Here is a 16,032-nt window from a genome sequence, read left to right as displayed (position 1 = left end):
TGTGGAGCACCTGGAATGCTCATACATTGCTGATGGGTGTGTAAACTAGTTAAACCACTTGGGAAAAATCGTTTGGTAGTATCTTATAAAGCTGAACGTTCCCAAAGCTTCCTATTCAGCAATTCCACCCCAAGAAAAATGAGGACATATTTCCACTAAAAGACATGCATAAAAATGTTCTTAGCAACTTTATTCATAGTAGCACAAAACCGGAAACAATCAAATGTTCATCAAGAATAGAATAAATAGCTGGGCACGGTGGCTCACACCTGTAATCCCAGCACTTTGGGAGGCCGAGGCAGGCAGATCACCTGAAGCTGGGAGTTCAAGACCAGCCTAGCCAATATGGTGAAACTCCATCTCTACTAAAAAATACAAAAAATAGCTGGGGGTTGTGGCATACGCTTGTATTCCCAGCTACTTGGGAGGCTGAGGTAGGAGAATCACTTGAACCCAGAAGGCGGAGGTTGTGGTGAGCTGAGATCACACCACTGAACTCCAGCCTAGGCAACAGAGTGAGACTCTGTCTGTAAAAAAAAAAAAAAAAAAAAAAAAAAAGAATAGAATAAATTATGCCATACTTATATGCAATGGAATATCATACAGCAATTTTTTAAAAGGAGTGAAACATTGACAGTTAATACATTCAAAAACATGGATAAATCTCAAAGATACATTTTAAAAGTCAGACTAATATAGTACATATTATAACTGTGTGATTCTAACTGTATGAAATTTAAGACTAGGTAAAACTAATCTACGGTGACAGAAGTTAGAATTGTGGTTATTTCTGGTTAGAGGGTGGTATTGCATAGGAGGTGACCCAAAGGAGCCTTCTGGAATGTTGGAAATACTTTCTAATTTAGGTATGGTTAAATACATGTACACAAATGTAAAAATGTATTGAGATATACAAGTGAGACTTGTGTACTTTGCTGAATGATTACTATAATTAATTTTTTAAAGATTAAACAGCTCTCTCCTCCCGCCGCCCAAGATGCCGAAAGAAAAGAAGGCCAAGGGAAAGAAGGTGGCTCCGGCCCCTGCTGTCGTGAAAAAGCAGGAGGCCAAGAAAGTGGTGAATCCCCTGTTTGAGAAAAGACCTAAGAATTTTGGCATTGGACAGGACATCCAGCCCAAAAGAGACCTCACCCGCTTTGTGAAATGGCCTCGCTATATCAGGTTGCAGCGGCAGAGAGCCATCCTCTATAAGCGGCTGAAAGTGCCTCCTGCTATTAACCAGTTCACCCAGGCCCTGGACCGCCAAACAGCTACTCAGCTGCTTAAGCTGGCCCACAAGTACAGACCAGAGACAAAACAAGAGAAGAAGCAGAGGCTGTTGGCCCGGGCCGAGAAGAAAGCTGCTGGCAAAGGGGATGTCCCCACTAAAAGACCACCTGTCCTTCAAGCAGGAGTTAACACCGTCACCACCTTGGTGGAGAACAAGAAGGCTCAGCTGGTGGTGATTGCACATGACGTGGATCCCATCGAGCTGGTTGTCTTCTTGCCTGCCCTGTGTCGTAAAATGGGGGTCCCTTACTGCATTATCAAGGGGAAGGCCAGACTGGGCCGTCTAGTCCACAGGAAGACCTGCACCACTGTCGCCTTCACACAGGTGAACTCGGAAGACAAAGGCGCTTTGGCTAAGCTGGTGGAAGCTATCAGGACCAATTACAACGACAGATATGATGAGATCCGCCGTCACTGGGGCGGCAATGTCCTGGGTCCCAAGTCTGTGGCTCGTATCGCCAAGCTCGAAAAGGCAAAGGCTAAAGAACTTGCCACTAAGCTGGGTTAAACGTACACTGTTGAGTTTTCTGTACATAAAAATAATTAAAATTCAAATTTTCCTTCAAAAAAAAAATAAATAAAGTACAAATATAAAAAATGTAAAAAGCTTAAGAACAACAACAACCAAAAAAAAACCATAATGTGGAAATTCGGGATTGCATCCAGAGACTGTGTAGATGGAATGGAAGTCTGAGCTGGTGGAACTGCTCTCAAGACAGGCCTAGTTTTATTTTGAGCTGAAAAGGTTCCTGCCTAAGTAGTAGCCATCCTGTTGATGTTTTAAATTCTACTCACACTAATATGGTTCCGTGCCTGGGAAAAATTGTGTATGAACCAACACAATTTCCACTTGTGTAACAGGAATATCTGCTGCAGCAAAATTTCTTTTGAAAAGGGAGAAAACAATCTTATTTTCTATTTCTACTGAATAAACCAGCTTGCAATCATCCGAAGAGAATAAACTTCCTTAATTTGATGTCATTATACATTGAATCTTTGGGAATTTGTGAAGTGGAAGCACTTTCAAGCTGCTGCTCTGGAAGAGGACTATGAGTACTATTTTAGCCATCAGCCATGCAAAATACATTCAAATCACACCCCTAGAATTCCCAAGTCTCAAACTATTAAAGCATCAGCTTGAAGTCCAGGAGCTTGTCATCTAAATCAGATTCAGGTGAAGATGAGATGCCTTGGTGTGGTTCATTTGGGTGCAGCTCCTTAAATATTACTCCTTTTGATTAGAGCACTATTAAAGAGACAATCTGCACGCTCCCCCACCCACCCACCCACACACACACACACACCTAACACACAGTGATAAGACGCATAAGATGATCCCCATAGGAAAATCGTACTCAAAAGGTAGGAAGAAGCAAGCACACTGCAATAATTTAGAAAAATTCTGAAATACAGTTTGGTATATGCTTCCAGTTCCTTATCAAGATTCAGTCCTACTGTCTGGGAGTTGTTCTCTGTGAATTTCAAATTCCAAAACACATCTGGCTTAAGGATGCAGTAAAGGATTGTGAAGCTGCGCTCAGGGACTGTAAGAAAAAGATGTGATAAACACTCCCATTGCCTATCAATGACTGAGCTCTTCAGAGGATGCTATTGTTGCTTCTGTTTCCCAAGATGATCAGAGTTCAGGAAGTGGAATTCCAAGCAGCTCAGAGGTAAATGAGATAAAGGCTAAATGGTTCTGTAACCATTTCTTCTGCCCCTGCCCTGACAGATTATCCCAAAAGAACACAGTCATGAAGAGTAAAGTGCACAGTTAAGTGTTGTAGGACATAACTTTGTCAAATACTTCATATGTGCCGGGTGTTGTGCTAAAGGCTTTACTGGCATTATCTCATTCAATCCTTCTAAAACCTTATGAGGTAGTTACTAATCTACCTATTTTACAGATGAGAAAATTGAGGCTTAGAGAAGTTAATCAGTGTGCTGAACGTTTGCAAAGTTAGAAAATGGTAACAAAATTGTGAAATGACTTTCTCCATCAATTTGCTTGTTTTCACCATTATAGTGGACATGAAAAAATTTTAATCTCTATGTCAGCAGTCCCCAACCTTTTTAGCATCAGGGACCAGTTCCATGAGAGACCATTTTTCCACAGACTGTGGGGATGGGGAGGGGATGATTCGAGCACATTACATTCATTGTGCACTTTGTTACTACTATTATTACATTGTAATATATGATGAAATAATTATATAATTCACATAACGCAGAATATGTGGGAGCCCTGAGCTTGTTTTCCTGCAACTAGATGGTCCCATCTGGGGGTGATGGAAGACAGTAACACCCGAAGTGTGTTATTTATGTCCAGACTTCTCCATAATCTCATCATGGTTTCTGTCACTACAAAAAAACCTGCTTCACAAAGATAGGACGCTGGAAATGGAAGCAGGCTTTTCAGTGCTTTTGTGGCAATCTCAGGCTACCACTTTGACTTTAATCCAGAACGTAGGAAGACTTGAAGTTGTTTCAAACATACTTTTAAGGCCACCATCATTTGCAATCTCAAGCAGTTGATCATCTTTTAGCACAAAGTTGATTTACCTGGCTTATTCACTAATGGGTTGCAGATCCACTCCTCCCTAGTTTGGGGCTCTTTTGTGGTTGGGAAGTAATGCTCAAACTCTTTTGAAAACTGAAATGGGTGATCACGCACCAGCTGGGAGAAAGAAGACCCTGGCTCAGTCTCTTTCAAAATCTCTGCTAATGTTTGAAACATGTCAAAAATCCCAGTGTTCACTTGTCACCCCCATAATTCCAGCTTGGCTTTGAATGCAGCCACTTTATCTGCTGACTTGAACACAGTTGTTGTTCTCCTGTGAAGTGACAGGTTGAGTTCGTTGAGCAGGTTGAATACGTCACACAAGGAAGCAAGTTTTGAGACCCATTCTGTGTCACCGAAATGCGCTGCCAATGGTGACCGTTTTTCTAAAAGAAATCTCTGGAGCGGCTCGTAACTCAAAAACTCTGGCCAGTGATCTACCTTTAGAAAGCCATCCCACTTCTGTGTATAAGAGAAGACGTGTGTGCTCTGTGTCCATCTTCTCACAGAGCTGAGTGAACAGATGTGAGTTAAGGGTATGTACTTCAATGTGGTTGATAATTTTAATCACATTCTGCAAAACGTTAAGTTCAGGTGACATTTTTCAGCTAGCCAGCATTTTTCTATGGATGACACACTGCATAGACTCACATTCACAAGAGACCTCTTTGACCCAAGCAGTGAAACCAGAAAGCCATCTAGTCATGGCAGCCACTATATCCTTGCATAAACTGATACAAAATGACCAATTCAGTTTCCTGATATGTAATCATTCAAAGACTTGAATAGTTCTGCAGTTGTGGTATTGGCTGGCAACAAAAGTACCCAAAACATATCCTTATGCACATCCTCTTAAAAAATATATCACACGAAAACAAATATTGTTGCCTTGTTGTCAACATCAGTAGACTTGTCAACCTGGATTGTGTACTACAGTGACTCATTAATCCTCTCTAACAATCGTGCCTCAATACCCTCTGCTATTTCACCAATGCCTCTAGTTATGGAACCAAACAAAAGAAGAACACATGCCAGCTTTTAAACTGCAGCCCCTCCTAAAAGTTCATGACAAATGTCCTTAGCAGCAGGCAGGATCAGCCCTTTTCAACAGTAAGGGGCTTCTTAGCTTCAGCAATGTGGTTAGCCACTAAGAATGACGCTCCGTCTCAGTGCAGACACATTTGATGAAGTGTGGCCTTCAATAATTGCTTCTGTTCTTCATGTTCGCTTTTTTTTCTTTGGAAAAACTCGAAAGGCTTGTGTTTAAATGCAGGGTGCTTGGTCTCCATGTGGCAAAGCAGTTTTGAAGGTTTTATGTCTTCACTGGATAACCGGTCGCCATACAATATACAATGCGGGCTTGGAGAACGTGAATTACCTGTTGCAATGAACTCATAATTTAAGTAGGACTCGTGGTATTTTTTAAATGCAGCTTTCTTTCTGTTTGCAGTCTTAGAGTATTCCGTTGTGTCATCATTGGGTCTTTCCCCTTTTCAAGTAAGTTTTCCAGTGACATTTGTTTTTTACTCATTTTGGTTTGGGTTAACTTGTGGGCTTACCAAAACTGTGACTGAGACAAGTGTGTAGTGTGGGAAAGAGGACTGCAGGCCACGCACTCCACGTGAGGACTAAAGTAAGTACGGGATTCTGACTTAAAGCCTGCCACCAGATGCAACTGTACAATTGAAGTACATCAACTCAGTTACTACTATAAAGCCTGCCACCAGATGCAACTGTACAATTGAAGTACATCAACTCAGTTATCACTATAAAGCCTGCCACCAGATGCAGCTTAATTGGCACTGGCCGCTCACTGACAGGGTTTTGATATGAGTCCACAAGCAATGTATTATGGTCTCTGTGCAGTCAAACCTCTCTGCTAGTGTTAATCTGTATTTGCAGCCCCAGCATTAGCATCACTGCCTCAGGTCCACCTCAGATCATCAGGCATTAGATTCTCATAAGGAGCACGCAGCCTAGATCCCTCGCATGCACAGTTCACAGCCGGTTTTGCACTACTATGAGAATCTAATGCCATGGCTGATCTGACTGGAGGCAGAGCCCAGGCAGTAATATGAGTGATGGGGAGCAGCTGTAAATAGAGATGAAGCTTCGCTCACTTGCCCACCACTCACCCCCTGCTGTGCAACCTTGTTTCTAACAGGACAGAGACAATATCAGTATATAGCCCAGGGATTGGGGACCCCTGATCTACTTTGTCCAGTGAAAACTGAAAGTGTAAAATTGGCGAACTGTATCAATGTCAATTTTCTGGTCATGATGTTGTACTAGAGTTATGCAAGATATTGCTACTGAGAGAAACTAAAGGGCATTTGAGATCTCTGTATTATTTCTTACAATAGCATGTTAAGTTACAATGATCTCAAAATAGAAAGTTTAATCAGAAAGAAAACTAAAACCGTCCTCCAAAGATAGTATCTCCAGACTTATTTTATACCTTTTTGAGGGACAATGCAATACTTTGGACAATGCAACAAGAAAACTGAAGGCTAAATTAATAATTATTATTTCACAATTACTTTATCCATTTAGGCATTTCATCTTTCTTCTGTTGTCCTATTATTTTTGTATTTTTTAATTGTAGCTTGGAATTATTGAGTAATGATGAAATAATTCACAGAATGATAAAATAGCAAAATATTTTAACATGTACAGAAAGATCCGAAAAGATAGCTTAGATTATAAAGGGATCCAATGGGCTCATATGGTAATCATAAGATAGAATGAGCCTTATTACACATATATGAAAATTTATAAATATATAATTTATACATTTAATACATAAATACATTTATAAATATATATAATTTATAAATAAAAATTTTATCTTGATCCTTTGAAAGATCTCTAATAAAGAACAAAAGTCATTGAAATACCAATCCTTACAAATATTTAGAACCCCTCTATAAAGAAACTCAAATTAAAATTGAGAGTAGCAGTCCACAGTGGTGTACTGAGAATTAAGATAGAAATCCAAACCGTTAGCAGAGCCTACAAGGCCCTACATGGTCTCATGCCTGACACCCCCACCTTCTAAGCCTCTTCCTGCATTTCACTGTCTCTGCTCCAGCCACACTGGCCTCTGTTCCACGTTCAGTATTGCCACGGACCACTGCACAAGCAGGGGAAATCTTTGCTGAGCCCCTAGTTCAGGTCAGTTTCCTTTTCATAAGCTCTTACAAAACTGTTGATTACCTTTGGAGTACTCATCTACATTTGTAATGATTCACTCACTAGTGGCCTTTATTGATTGATTAATGCCTGTGTCCTCTCAGTAGGCCAAAAGCCCCATGAGAGGTGGGCCTGTTTTCACACCACCGTATCCACAAATGTCAGCATTTACCTTCTCTCCTTCTTGAGACTGCTCTAAAATTATGTAAAGGAATTAAAGCACCAAGAAGGGATCAAAATAACAGGATGTGAGCCCAACGTAGCCTGTAGATGTGCAATGTTGTCGCTTAGTACTTAGAAAAACATTTCACTGGCTGGGCACCGTGGCTTACAATTGTAATCCCAGCACTTTGGGAGGCCGAGGCGGGTGGATCACCTGAGGTCCGGAGTTTGAGACCAGCCTGACCAACATGGTGAAACCCCGTCTCTACTAAATAAAAAATAAAAAAAAAAAATAGCTGGGTGTGGTGCTGCATGCCTGTAATCCCAGCTACTTGGGAGGCTGAGGTAGGAGAATTGCTTGAACCCAGGAGGTGGAGGTTTCAGTGAGCCAAGATTTTGCCATTGCACCCCAGCCTGGGCAATAAGAGTGAAAACTCCATCTAAAAAAAAAAAGAAAAGAAAAAAAGGAAAATATTTCACTTTACTTAAAAATCAGTAATTTTTACACCAAGATTTAAATTTCTGGCTTCTCTTGATTTTATATATATATATATAATTTATATATATATATATTGGACCCACGTTCCCTTGAACTGTCTAGAGCTAGCAGTAACTGCCCCAACTCACTTCTTCCTAAAATTTGCTTCTCAAATTTGCTCCATACCTTGCCTCAGGGATGGTGCTGTTATCTCCAAAGAGCCCCACAGAGGCCTGGACCTGAAAATTACTGTGCTCTTCAGGGATTATGGTAGATATTTATTTATTTATTTGAGATGGAGTTTCGCTCTTGTTGCCCAGGCTGGAGTGCAATGGCATAATCTTGGCTCACTGCAACCTCCGCCTCCTGGGTTCAAGCAATTCTCCTGCCTCAGACTCCTGAGTAGCTGGGATTACAGGTGCCCACCACCATGCCCGGCTAATTTTTTGTGTTTTTAGTAGAGACGAGGTTTCACCATGTTGGCCAGGCTGGTCTCAAACTCCTGACTTTAGGTGATCCACACGCCTCAGCCTCCCAAAGTGTTGGAATTACAACCTCTGCCTCCCTGGTTCAAGCAATTCTCCTGCCTTAGCCTCCCAAGCAACTGGGATTACAGGCATCCACCACCACATCTGGCTAATTTTTTGGATTTTTAGTAGAGATGAGGTTTCGCCATGTTGGCCAGGCTGAACTCCTGACCTCAGATGATGCACCCGCCTCGGCCTCCCAAAGTGCTGGGATCACAGCTGTGAGCCACCATGCCCAGCCATGGTAGATATCTTAAATGTTTGCTGAAAGGATAAAGTTGTGAAGACAAGCCCCTATGAGGTAACACCTAGCTGCAGTGCCACATACGAACACAAGGTGACAGTGTGCTCTCAGGAATCGGCAGAAACCCAGCACAGCTGGTGATGATCTGTAGTAAAAAGGATGACTTGTCCCACCCAACTGCCAGAGAGGGCAACTACCAAAGACTAACAGCAACATAGCATGTGTCCTAGAGGGTCACCGGGGAAAAACTAAGAAGGAAGGAAGCTTCAAGGCCAGGTACCCAGCACAGCAGAGACGGGACTGCTGGGAGGGAACTAAATTTACCCCGGTCTTTGCTGTTCTTAGCATGATCCACTCTTACCCTGAGCGCTGAATTTCAAGGCCATGAAGCCATGGTCAAGAGACTTGACTGGGAATGGGCCTTGAGCTTTCAGTGACTCCCTTCTAAATCTAGAGCAGTGGTTCTCAAAGTGTGGTCTCTGCACCAGCAGCATCAGCATCACTTGTCAGAATCTGCAGAAATGCAGATTCCCAGGCCCCGCCCACCCCTACTGACCCAGACACTCTGGGACGGAGCCCAGAAACTTATGTATGACCGGATCCCTGGGTGGTTCTAAAGCAGCTAAATGTGAGGACCACTGCTCTAAAGTCTCATTTTCCATCTCTTCCCACAGCCATACCCGGTGAATCCCAATCCTCCCGATACACAGACCTCAACACTCCTGCCTCTAGTGAGTCTGAAACGTCCATCTCTTCCTCTGCTGCTTTGCTCTTATTCTGCCTTTGGGACTCAACTCAAGCCTCCCTTCTTTTGGAACACTGTGTTAGACTCCCCAAGCTGATTTAGATAGTGCTCCTCCCAGCCTCTGCCTTCTCTCTCTTAGCAATCATCAAATGATGCTTTTAACTGTTGGCTGCTGAATGCCTTGCTCACCACAGTGTGAGCTGTCTTGAACATTCCAGTGCCTGGCCAACAGAATTTTGCATATTTATTTAATGAAATAATAAACTACCATCATTTGGTTGGCAGCTTTAAAAAGGGTAATAACATCTTTTTCACCTACAGTAGAATTTTATATACACACATATCCTAACTTAATTTTATATACATATTTAAAATATATAGAATATAATATTAATAGGTTCTATATATAATTACATGCAGATTATAAGCTCCCTGCAAGTCTAAATTTCAAAACTATGCTCTGCTGTTTCTGACATTTGTAGGACGGGCCAAGGAATTCAACAATCAATAGCAAGAGCCATTTAACCGAATGGAAAAAAAAAAAAACCAACAAGGAGCTTCCTGAGCAGGGGTGTGTACAGACCAGTGCCCTCTCAATGTCTGTCTCCAGGTCTCATCCCTCTCTATGTCTGTCTCAGCTCTCGGTGGGGGAGGGCTCCCAAGCTGCAGGATGATGACATGTTGACTATGCAGCTCTGAGTGCTTAACACTGGATAAATTCCACTGTCACAGAGCTGGCCTAAGGCGAAGGTGGTACTGCACATTCTGGCAGGCATTCCACAAAGGCACCTGTAGTGAGTCTCCACCACCAAGTTCTCAGAGTTTTTTGGATAATTCATGATCACAGAATACAAGGTCAATATATAAATGTCAATGCTATTTGCATATACTAGCAACAGTTGGAAATTAAATAAGCAATACCATTTACAACAGCATCAAAAATATCAACTGCTTAGAAATAAATCTGTCCAAAGACATGCAAGGCTTGTGCATGTGAAAACTACAAAACTGCTGAGAGAAATTAAAGAAGTTCTGAAGAAATGGAGAAATTGACTGTGCTCATGGATTGGAAGACTCAATTTTGTTGAGACTGCAAATATTAATTAATACTTTGAAGTTTCAATTTGCTTTACCCCTGCCTTGTCTTACTGTCTTCTATTTGTCTTTGTATTGTCAATGTCTAGCTCTGTGCCAGGTACAAAGTAGTCTGGTGTTCACTGAATACATGAACAAGGAATAAGGATTCAATTCCTCATACAGAATATATTAATAAATATAGGAAGAGATCTCAAGTACCTGAGAGTGCAATAAAAGGCTTCCTTCAAGATACATTAGGAATTCTATAAGCTGTCATGGGAGCAGGAACAGAAGTCCTGTGATGAGTAAAACTGTATTTATCTGCTATAGCTTGGGGGTCAGTTTGTGCAAAACAGTGATTGAAACACATATGGTCTGAACTCATGTACTGAAGGACTTTCTCACATTAGATATATTTAAGTAGCGGAGTTGACTTATTCAACATTTTAAAATATTTGTTGAACACCTGCTCTGGAACAAGGCTTGCACTCAACGCTGGGATCAAAGTGGTAAAGACAGGAACCATCCCTGCTTCAGCTATAAAACTGTAGTTGCTAACTTTGAGAACCATCTTTATTCTAGGCACAAAATCAAATTCTGTGTGTCTTTGTAACAGCCTGATGAGATCGTTGTTATTAAGAAATTCACTAAATGTGAAGAAACAGACTTAAAGAAACTAAGAAATTAGAGTCCCATTTTAAATGCAGGCCAAATGACTGAAAAAAATAGTATAATTAACAAAAAATTAAAAGTACACACTTAAAATGTAGTTTGATGAGTTTTGACAAACGTATACATTTTGACACCACCATTGAGATATAAAACATTCTCATCCTTCGAAACGATTCCTTTAATTCCCTTCCCAACCACTGATCTGCTTTCTAACATCGTAGTGTTTTCTAGTGTTTCTTATAGATGGAATTATACATTGTGTACTCAATTCTTCTTTGACTCAGCATGAATTTGGTGGTGCCCATCACTAATTCATTTTTATTACTGCTGAATTCAGACCTTTAGGGGAGAGAAGACATAAATCAAATAATCACCTAATTAAGTAATTACAACATCATAAAGTTAACCTAAGTACAACTGAAAATACATTACCTTGTTTGTTAACAATGCAATCAATATGACCTTGGTGTACAGTGTCGGGGGGCTATAGGGTCATGATTGAGCTTGTGGGAAATAAATGAAAATAAATGTTAGCGAAGAGTGACTCGAAAGAACCTCTGTCCTCACAGTAATTTTTTTAATGTGTCAGATGCTGGTGGGAGGCACTCTTCCTTAGCTCTTTACGCCCATCGCTTACACTTAACAGAGGAAAGGATCTGTGAGGCTGGTACCCCTTTCCTGCCCACTGTCGACGGCAACACCCTCTCCCTGCACCGCCACCGCCACACAGACGGCGGTGTGTGGGCAGCTCGGACGTGGCACCTGCCCTCAGCCGCCCAATCCCGGGCGCCGCGACGGTCACGTGCACAGCCACAGGCCTTTTTGCCCCGCCCCCGCGGCCCCGCTCTTGCGTGGGCCCGGCCCCGCCCACAGCCCGCGCAGTCCCGCGAGCCTGGCCTCGGCCGCCCCAGCTTCTAAGGAGCTCGCGAGGGCCAGGCTGCGCCTGCGTGGGGCGGCTGGTGGGCGGGGCGAGGGCCGCTAGGGCCGCGAAGTGGGGCTGCCCTGTGGGCTGCGAGCCGGGTCTGCACTGAGGGGCGCGGCGTCGCGGTGGGCCCCAGCCCGGCAACGGGAAGGCGAGCTCTCCTCCCCTCACCGCCCAAAGTAAACTTTGTCGCTCCTTCCGCGGCGCTCCCGAGTCCTCGCCGCCGCCGGGCCGCCGCGGTCCGCGAAGAGCTGTCCTGCGTCAGGGCCTCGTTCCCGGCCCCGGCCCCGGCGCGGGGCCTCTGCGCCATGGACGCCACGGCGCTGGAGCGGGACGCCGTGCAGTTCGCCCGTCTAGCGGTGCAGCGCGACCACGAAGGCCGCTACTCCGAGGCGGTGTTTTACTACAAGGTAGGGCCCGGCCCGCCGCTTTGGTCGGAGTTGCTCAGTCCGGAGTCCGGCTTGGGCCTACGGCCGAGGGGCGGGGTCCAGGTGCCGAGGGAGCGGTCCCGGCTTTCCTTATCCCTCATTCGCTTCCCGGCCCTCCTCTTGTTGGGAGCGGCGAGCCAGACTGCAGAGGCCCACGCTGAGGCTGCGGAGTAGGGGGACTGGGTCGCGGCTTGCAGCCACCGCTTCTCCAGCTGTAGTCCTGACTGGCAGATGCCCACGGTTGAGCCGCTTTGGGGGGCAGGTGTTAGATGTGGGTAATTAGTAGCCAATTCTTGCTGTCACGTGGCTTTGATTTACAGCTAGCGGGAAATGGCCTGTGATATATATCAAAATAATGCATGCTTGTTAAATTTAAAAAGAAAAACCATTTATCATATCATTTGATATACAGTCTTGCGTCCTTAGTGATCTGATATTTTCTGAGAAATGTGTTCTTAGGCCGTTTTGTTCAGTGCTAACACCATAGAATGCGCTTACACTATCCTGAATGGTACAGCCTACTCCACACCCAGGCTGTATGGCATAGCCTGTTGCTCCTAGGTTACAGGCCTGCGCAGCATGTTACTGTACTCAATGGTGTGTGCAGTTACATGCAATGGTATTTGTGCATCTAAACGTAGAAAAGGTACAGTAAACATGCAGCATAAAAGATAAAAAATACTACACCAGTTGTGGGGCACTTCCCCACGAAAGGAGCTTGCAAGACTGGAAGTTGCTCTGAGTTGGTGAGTAGTGGTGAGTGAATATGAAGGCCTAGGACATTCACTGCTCTACTCTACTGTAGCCTTTGTAAGCAGTGTACCCTTAGCCTACGCTAAATTTTTTAAAATTTTCTTTCTTCAATAAAAAATTAACCTTAGCTTACTGTAATCATTTTACTTTATAAACTTTTGAATTTTCTTTTTAACTTTTTTGTAATAGCTTAAAACGAACTTATTGTACAGCAATAGAAACTTTTTTTATATATCTTTATTTGGTAAGTTTTTTGTTTCTTTTTTTTTTTTTTTTTATAACTCTTTAGTTAAAAACTAAGGTACACATTAGCCTAGGCATACACCGGGTCAGGATCATCAGTATTACTGTCTTCCATCTCCAATCTTGTCCCACTGTGAGATCTTCAGGGACAATAACAGGAATGAAACTGCCATATCCTATGATAACAGTGTCTCCTGAAATATCTCCTGAAGGACATGCCAGAGACTGTTTTATAGTTAACTTTTTTTATAATAGGAGTACACTAACAATACATAGTATAGCATAGTAAATACATAAACCAGTAACATAGTTGTTGATTATCAAGTATTATGTACTCTACTCTACGTAGTTGTATGTGGTAGACTTTTACACCACTGGCACCCTAGTAGGTTTGTTTATACCAGCATCACCACAAACATCTGAGTAAAGTGTTGTGCTATGACGTTTTGACCGCTATGACATGACCAGGCAGTAGGAATTTTTCAACTCCGTTATAATCTTATGGGACCACTATCATATATTAAGTCTGTTGTTGACTGAAATGTTATTTGGTGTGTGACTGTATATTTTTGTGTGTGGTTTTTTTTTGGTTTTTTTTTTTTGCGTATGTGTATATACTTTTTTTTTTTTTACAAACTGGTTTATACTGTTTTTAGTAATAACTACACAGTAGTTCATTATGTGGGTGTACCATATTTTGTTTTTTTTAAGAGACAGGGTCTTGCCCTGTCACCCAGGCTGGAGGGCAGTGGCCCAGTAATAATAGCTCATTGCAGCCTCAAACTGCAAAACTCAAAATAATCCTCCTGCCTCAGTCTCCCAGTTAGTGGGACTACAGGTGGACACAACCACACCTGGCTAATTTTTTTTTTTTTTTTGTAGAAATGGAGTCTCTCTGTGTTGCCCAGGCTGGTTTCGAACTCCTGGGTAAAGCGTTCTTCCCGCCTTAGTTTCCCAAAATGCTGGGATTACAGGCGTGAGCCTCCGTGCCTGTCCAGTTTACTATAATTAATTTACAGACTCTTGGGCATTCAGTTCATTTGTTTTTTCAACATCATAAGTAACGATGTAGTTCATATCCTTATAATTAATTCTTATGACTAGTGCAAATTTTTGCCTGAATTTTCTTTTGGATAAATTACCGGGGGCAGAATTGCTAAATCAAAGGGTATGAGCTTCTACAGTCCACTCTCTTCTCTCCAATTCTGAGGATTTGCAAATATACCCCTCCAGCTCTAGCTAGATTTGGAGGGAGCTGTGTCCTCATGATATTGTCACCTCTTCTTTTAGAAAGCGTATCAGACTTTGATAATACTGTACAGTACTAGTAATTTTTTTCATAAGTGTATGTGCTGTCAATAAAGTATGGTTTGTTTCAGATTAATATTTTGTTGCTTTTATTTTATAATCTATTTTTTCCTTTTTTCTGAGACAGAGTTTTTGCTCTTGTTGCTCAGGCAGGAGTGCAGTAGCGCCATCTCAACTCACTGCAACCTCCAACTACCGGGTTCAAGCGATTCTCCTGCCTCAGCGTCCTGAGTAACTGAGATTAAAGGCATGCACCACCTAATTTTGTGTTTTTAGTAGAGACCGAGTTTCTCCATGTTGGTCAGGCTGATCTCGAACTCCTGACCTCAGGTGATCCGCCAGCCTCAGCCTCCCAAAGTGCTGGGATTATAGGCGTGAGCCACCGCCCCTGGCCTATTTTTTTCTTTTTTTATTGATATGTAACGTACATAGTTTCAGGGTACATGTAATTTAATACATTAATATAATTTTTAAGATAAATCAGCATACTTGGGATAGCCATCACCTTAACTACTTCGCAGCTGAACGGTGCAGCAATTATTACTGAATATTATCACTTTAATATTTATGCCAGGAACATTTGAATTTAGCTATTTTGAAATGTACAATCAAATATTATAAACTCTGGTCACTCTCCAATCTAACAGTAGGTCTCATTCTATTATTATCTGCTTTATATTTAAAGAGTTTTGGTGCATTTCAGAATCCTTTCTTTTAGACTTTTTTGACAATTTCACAAGGCATTGTTTAAGAGAAAAATTGTGTGTGTTTTGTGAAATAGCTTTGACAAATAACAGGTTAAAATAGTGCTATATAAAAACAGATCTTATTAAAGCAAAAGAAACTACTGTGCACTGCCCCTTGTTTTCCTGTAGGCTTACATATATGTCACTTAGGAAGAAGTTTTCATCCTTGAGAAAGCCAAAAAAAGTGTTTGTACTTCTAGAAATTATTTATATAAGCTTCATCAGTTTAGTATTTAGTGTTTTCTGCCCAGTCCTCTCTATAAGCTATTTCTTTCTTGTCACTTTTGAATGTAAATGAAATGAGTAAAATAAAATTGGCACCAGCAGTTTTTTAAATTGGCTTTATTTTTTTTTTTTTTTAGAGACAGGGTCTCATTATGTCACCCACGCTGGCGGGCAGTGGTGAGATCATAGCTTACTTTAGCCCATTCCTGGGCTAAAGCAATCCTCCATGCTTAGCCTCCTGAGGAGCTGGGACCACAGGTGTGCACCACCATACCAGGCTCTTTTTTTTTTTTTCCAGAGATGGGGATTTCACTATGTTGCCCAGTTAGTCTTAAACTCCTGGCCTCAAGCAGTTCTCCTGCCTCAGACTCCTAAGTAAAAAAAGGCTTTTTTTTTTTTTTTAAAGCAAAATAATTATTTGGAAATTAATAATCACATACAAGATAACTGAAGGGGCAAT

The 16,032-nt window shown here is 42.1% G+C and overlaps 2 protein-coding genes and 1 pseudogene across 4 annotated transcripts in view; 2 read left to right on the top strand and 1 right to left on the bottom strand.

Moving 5' to 3' along the window:
• The first annotated feature begins 975 nt into the window (after positions 1-975).
• LOC693480 (large ribosomal subunit protein eL8 pseudogene) lies at positions 976-1,889 on the top strand (annotated as a pseudogene). The gene has a single exon (XR_001443245.3). The product of XR_001443245.3 is annotated as a large ribosomal subunit protein eL8 pseudogene (transcript).
• A 9,260-nt stretch (positions 1,890-11,149) lies between these two features.
• Positions 11,150-12,179, bottom strand: LOC114676240 (uncharacterized). Its single transcript, XM_077994093.1, has 4 exons — positions 12,091-12,179; positions 11,585-12,035; positions 11,380-11,450; positions 11,150-11,286 (listed from the first exon to the last, which is right to left on the bottom strand). Exons 1-3 carry the CDS (start codon positions 12,177-12,179, stop codon positions 11,400-11,402), a joined length of 591 nt encoding a protein of 196 aa, XP_077850219.1. The 3' UTR covers positions 11,150-11,286; positions 11,380-11,399.
• CAPN7 (calpain 7) overlaps positions 11,919-16,032 on the top strand; it is a 47,025-nt gene continuing 42,911 nt past the window's right edge. For both annotated transcript variants that reach the window (XM_015132212.3, XM_015132211.3), the window contains exon 1: positions 11,919-12,279. In XM_015132212.3, coding sequence (XP_014987698.1) covers positions 12,178-12,279 — 102 coding nt within the window. In that variant the 5' untranslated portion in view covers positions 11,919-12,177. The remainder of the gene's footprint in view (positions 12,280-16,032) is intronic.

Source organism: Macaca mulatta, chromosome 2 (assembly GCF_049350105.2).
Source record: "Macaca mulatta isolate MMU2019108-1 chromosome 2, T2T-MMU8v2.0, whole genome shotgun sequence".
Lineage (NCBI taxonomy): Eukaryota > Metazoa > Chordata > Mammalia > Primates > Cercopithecidae > Macaca > Macaca mulatta.
Note: the sequence above shows the minus strand (reverse complement) of the source record. Positions and strands in the feature narration are given on the sequence as shown.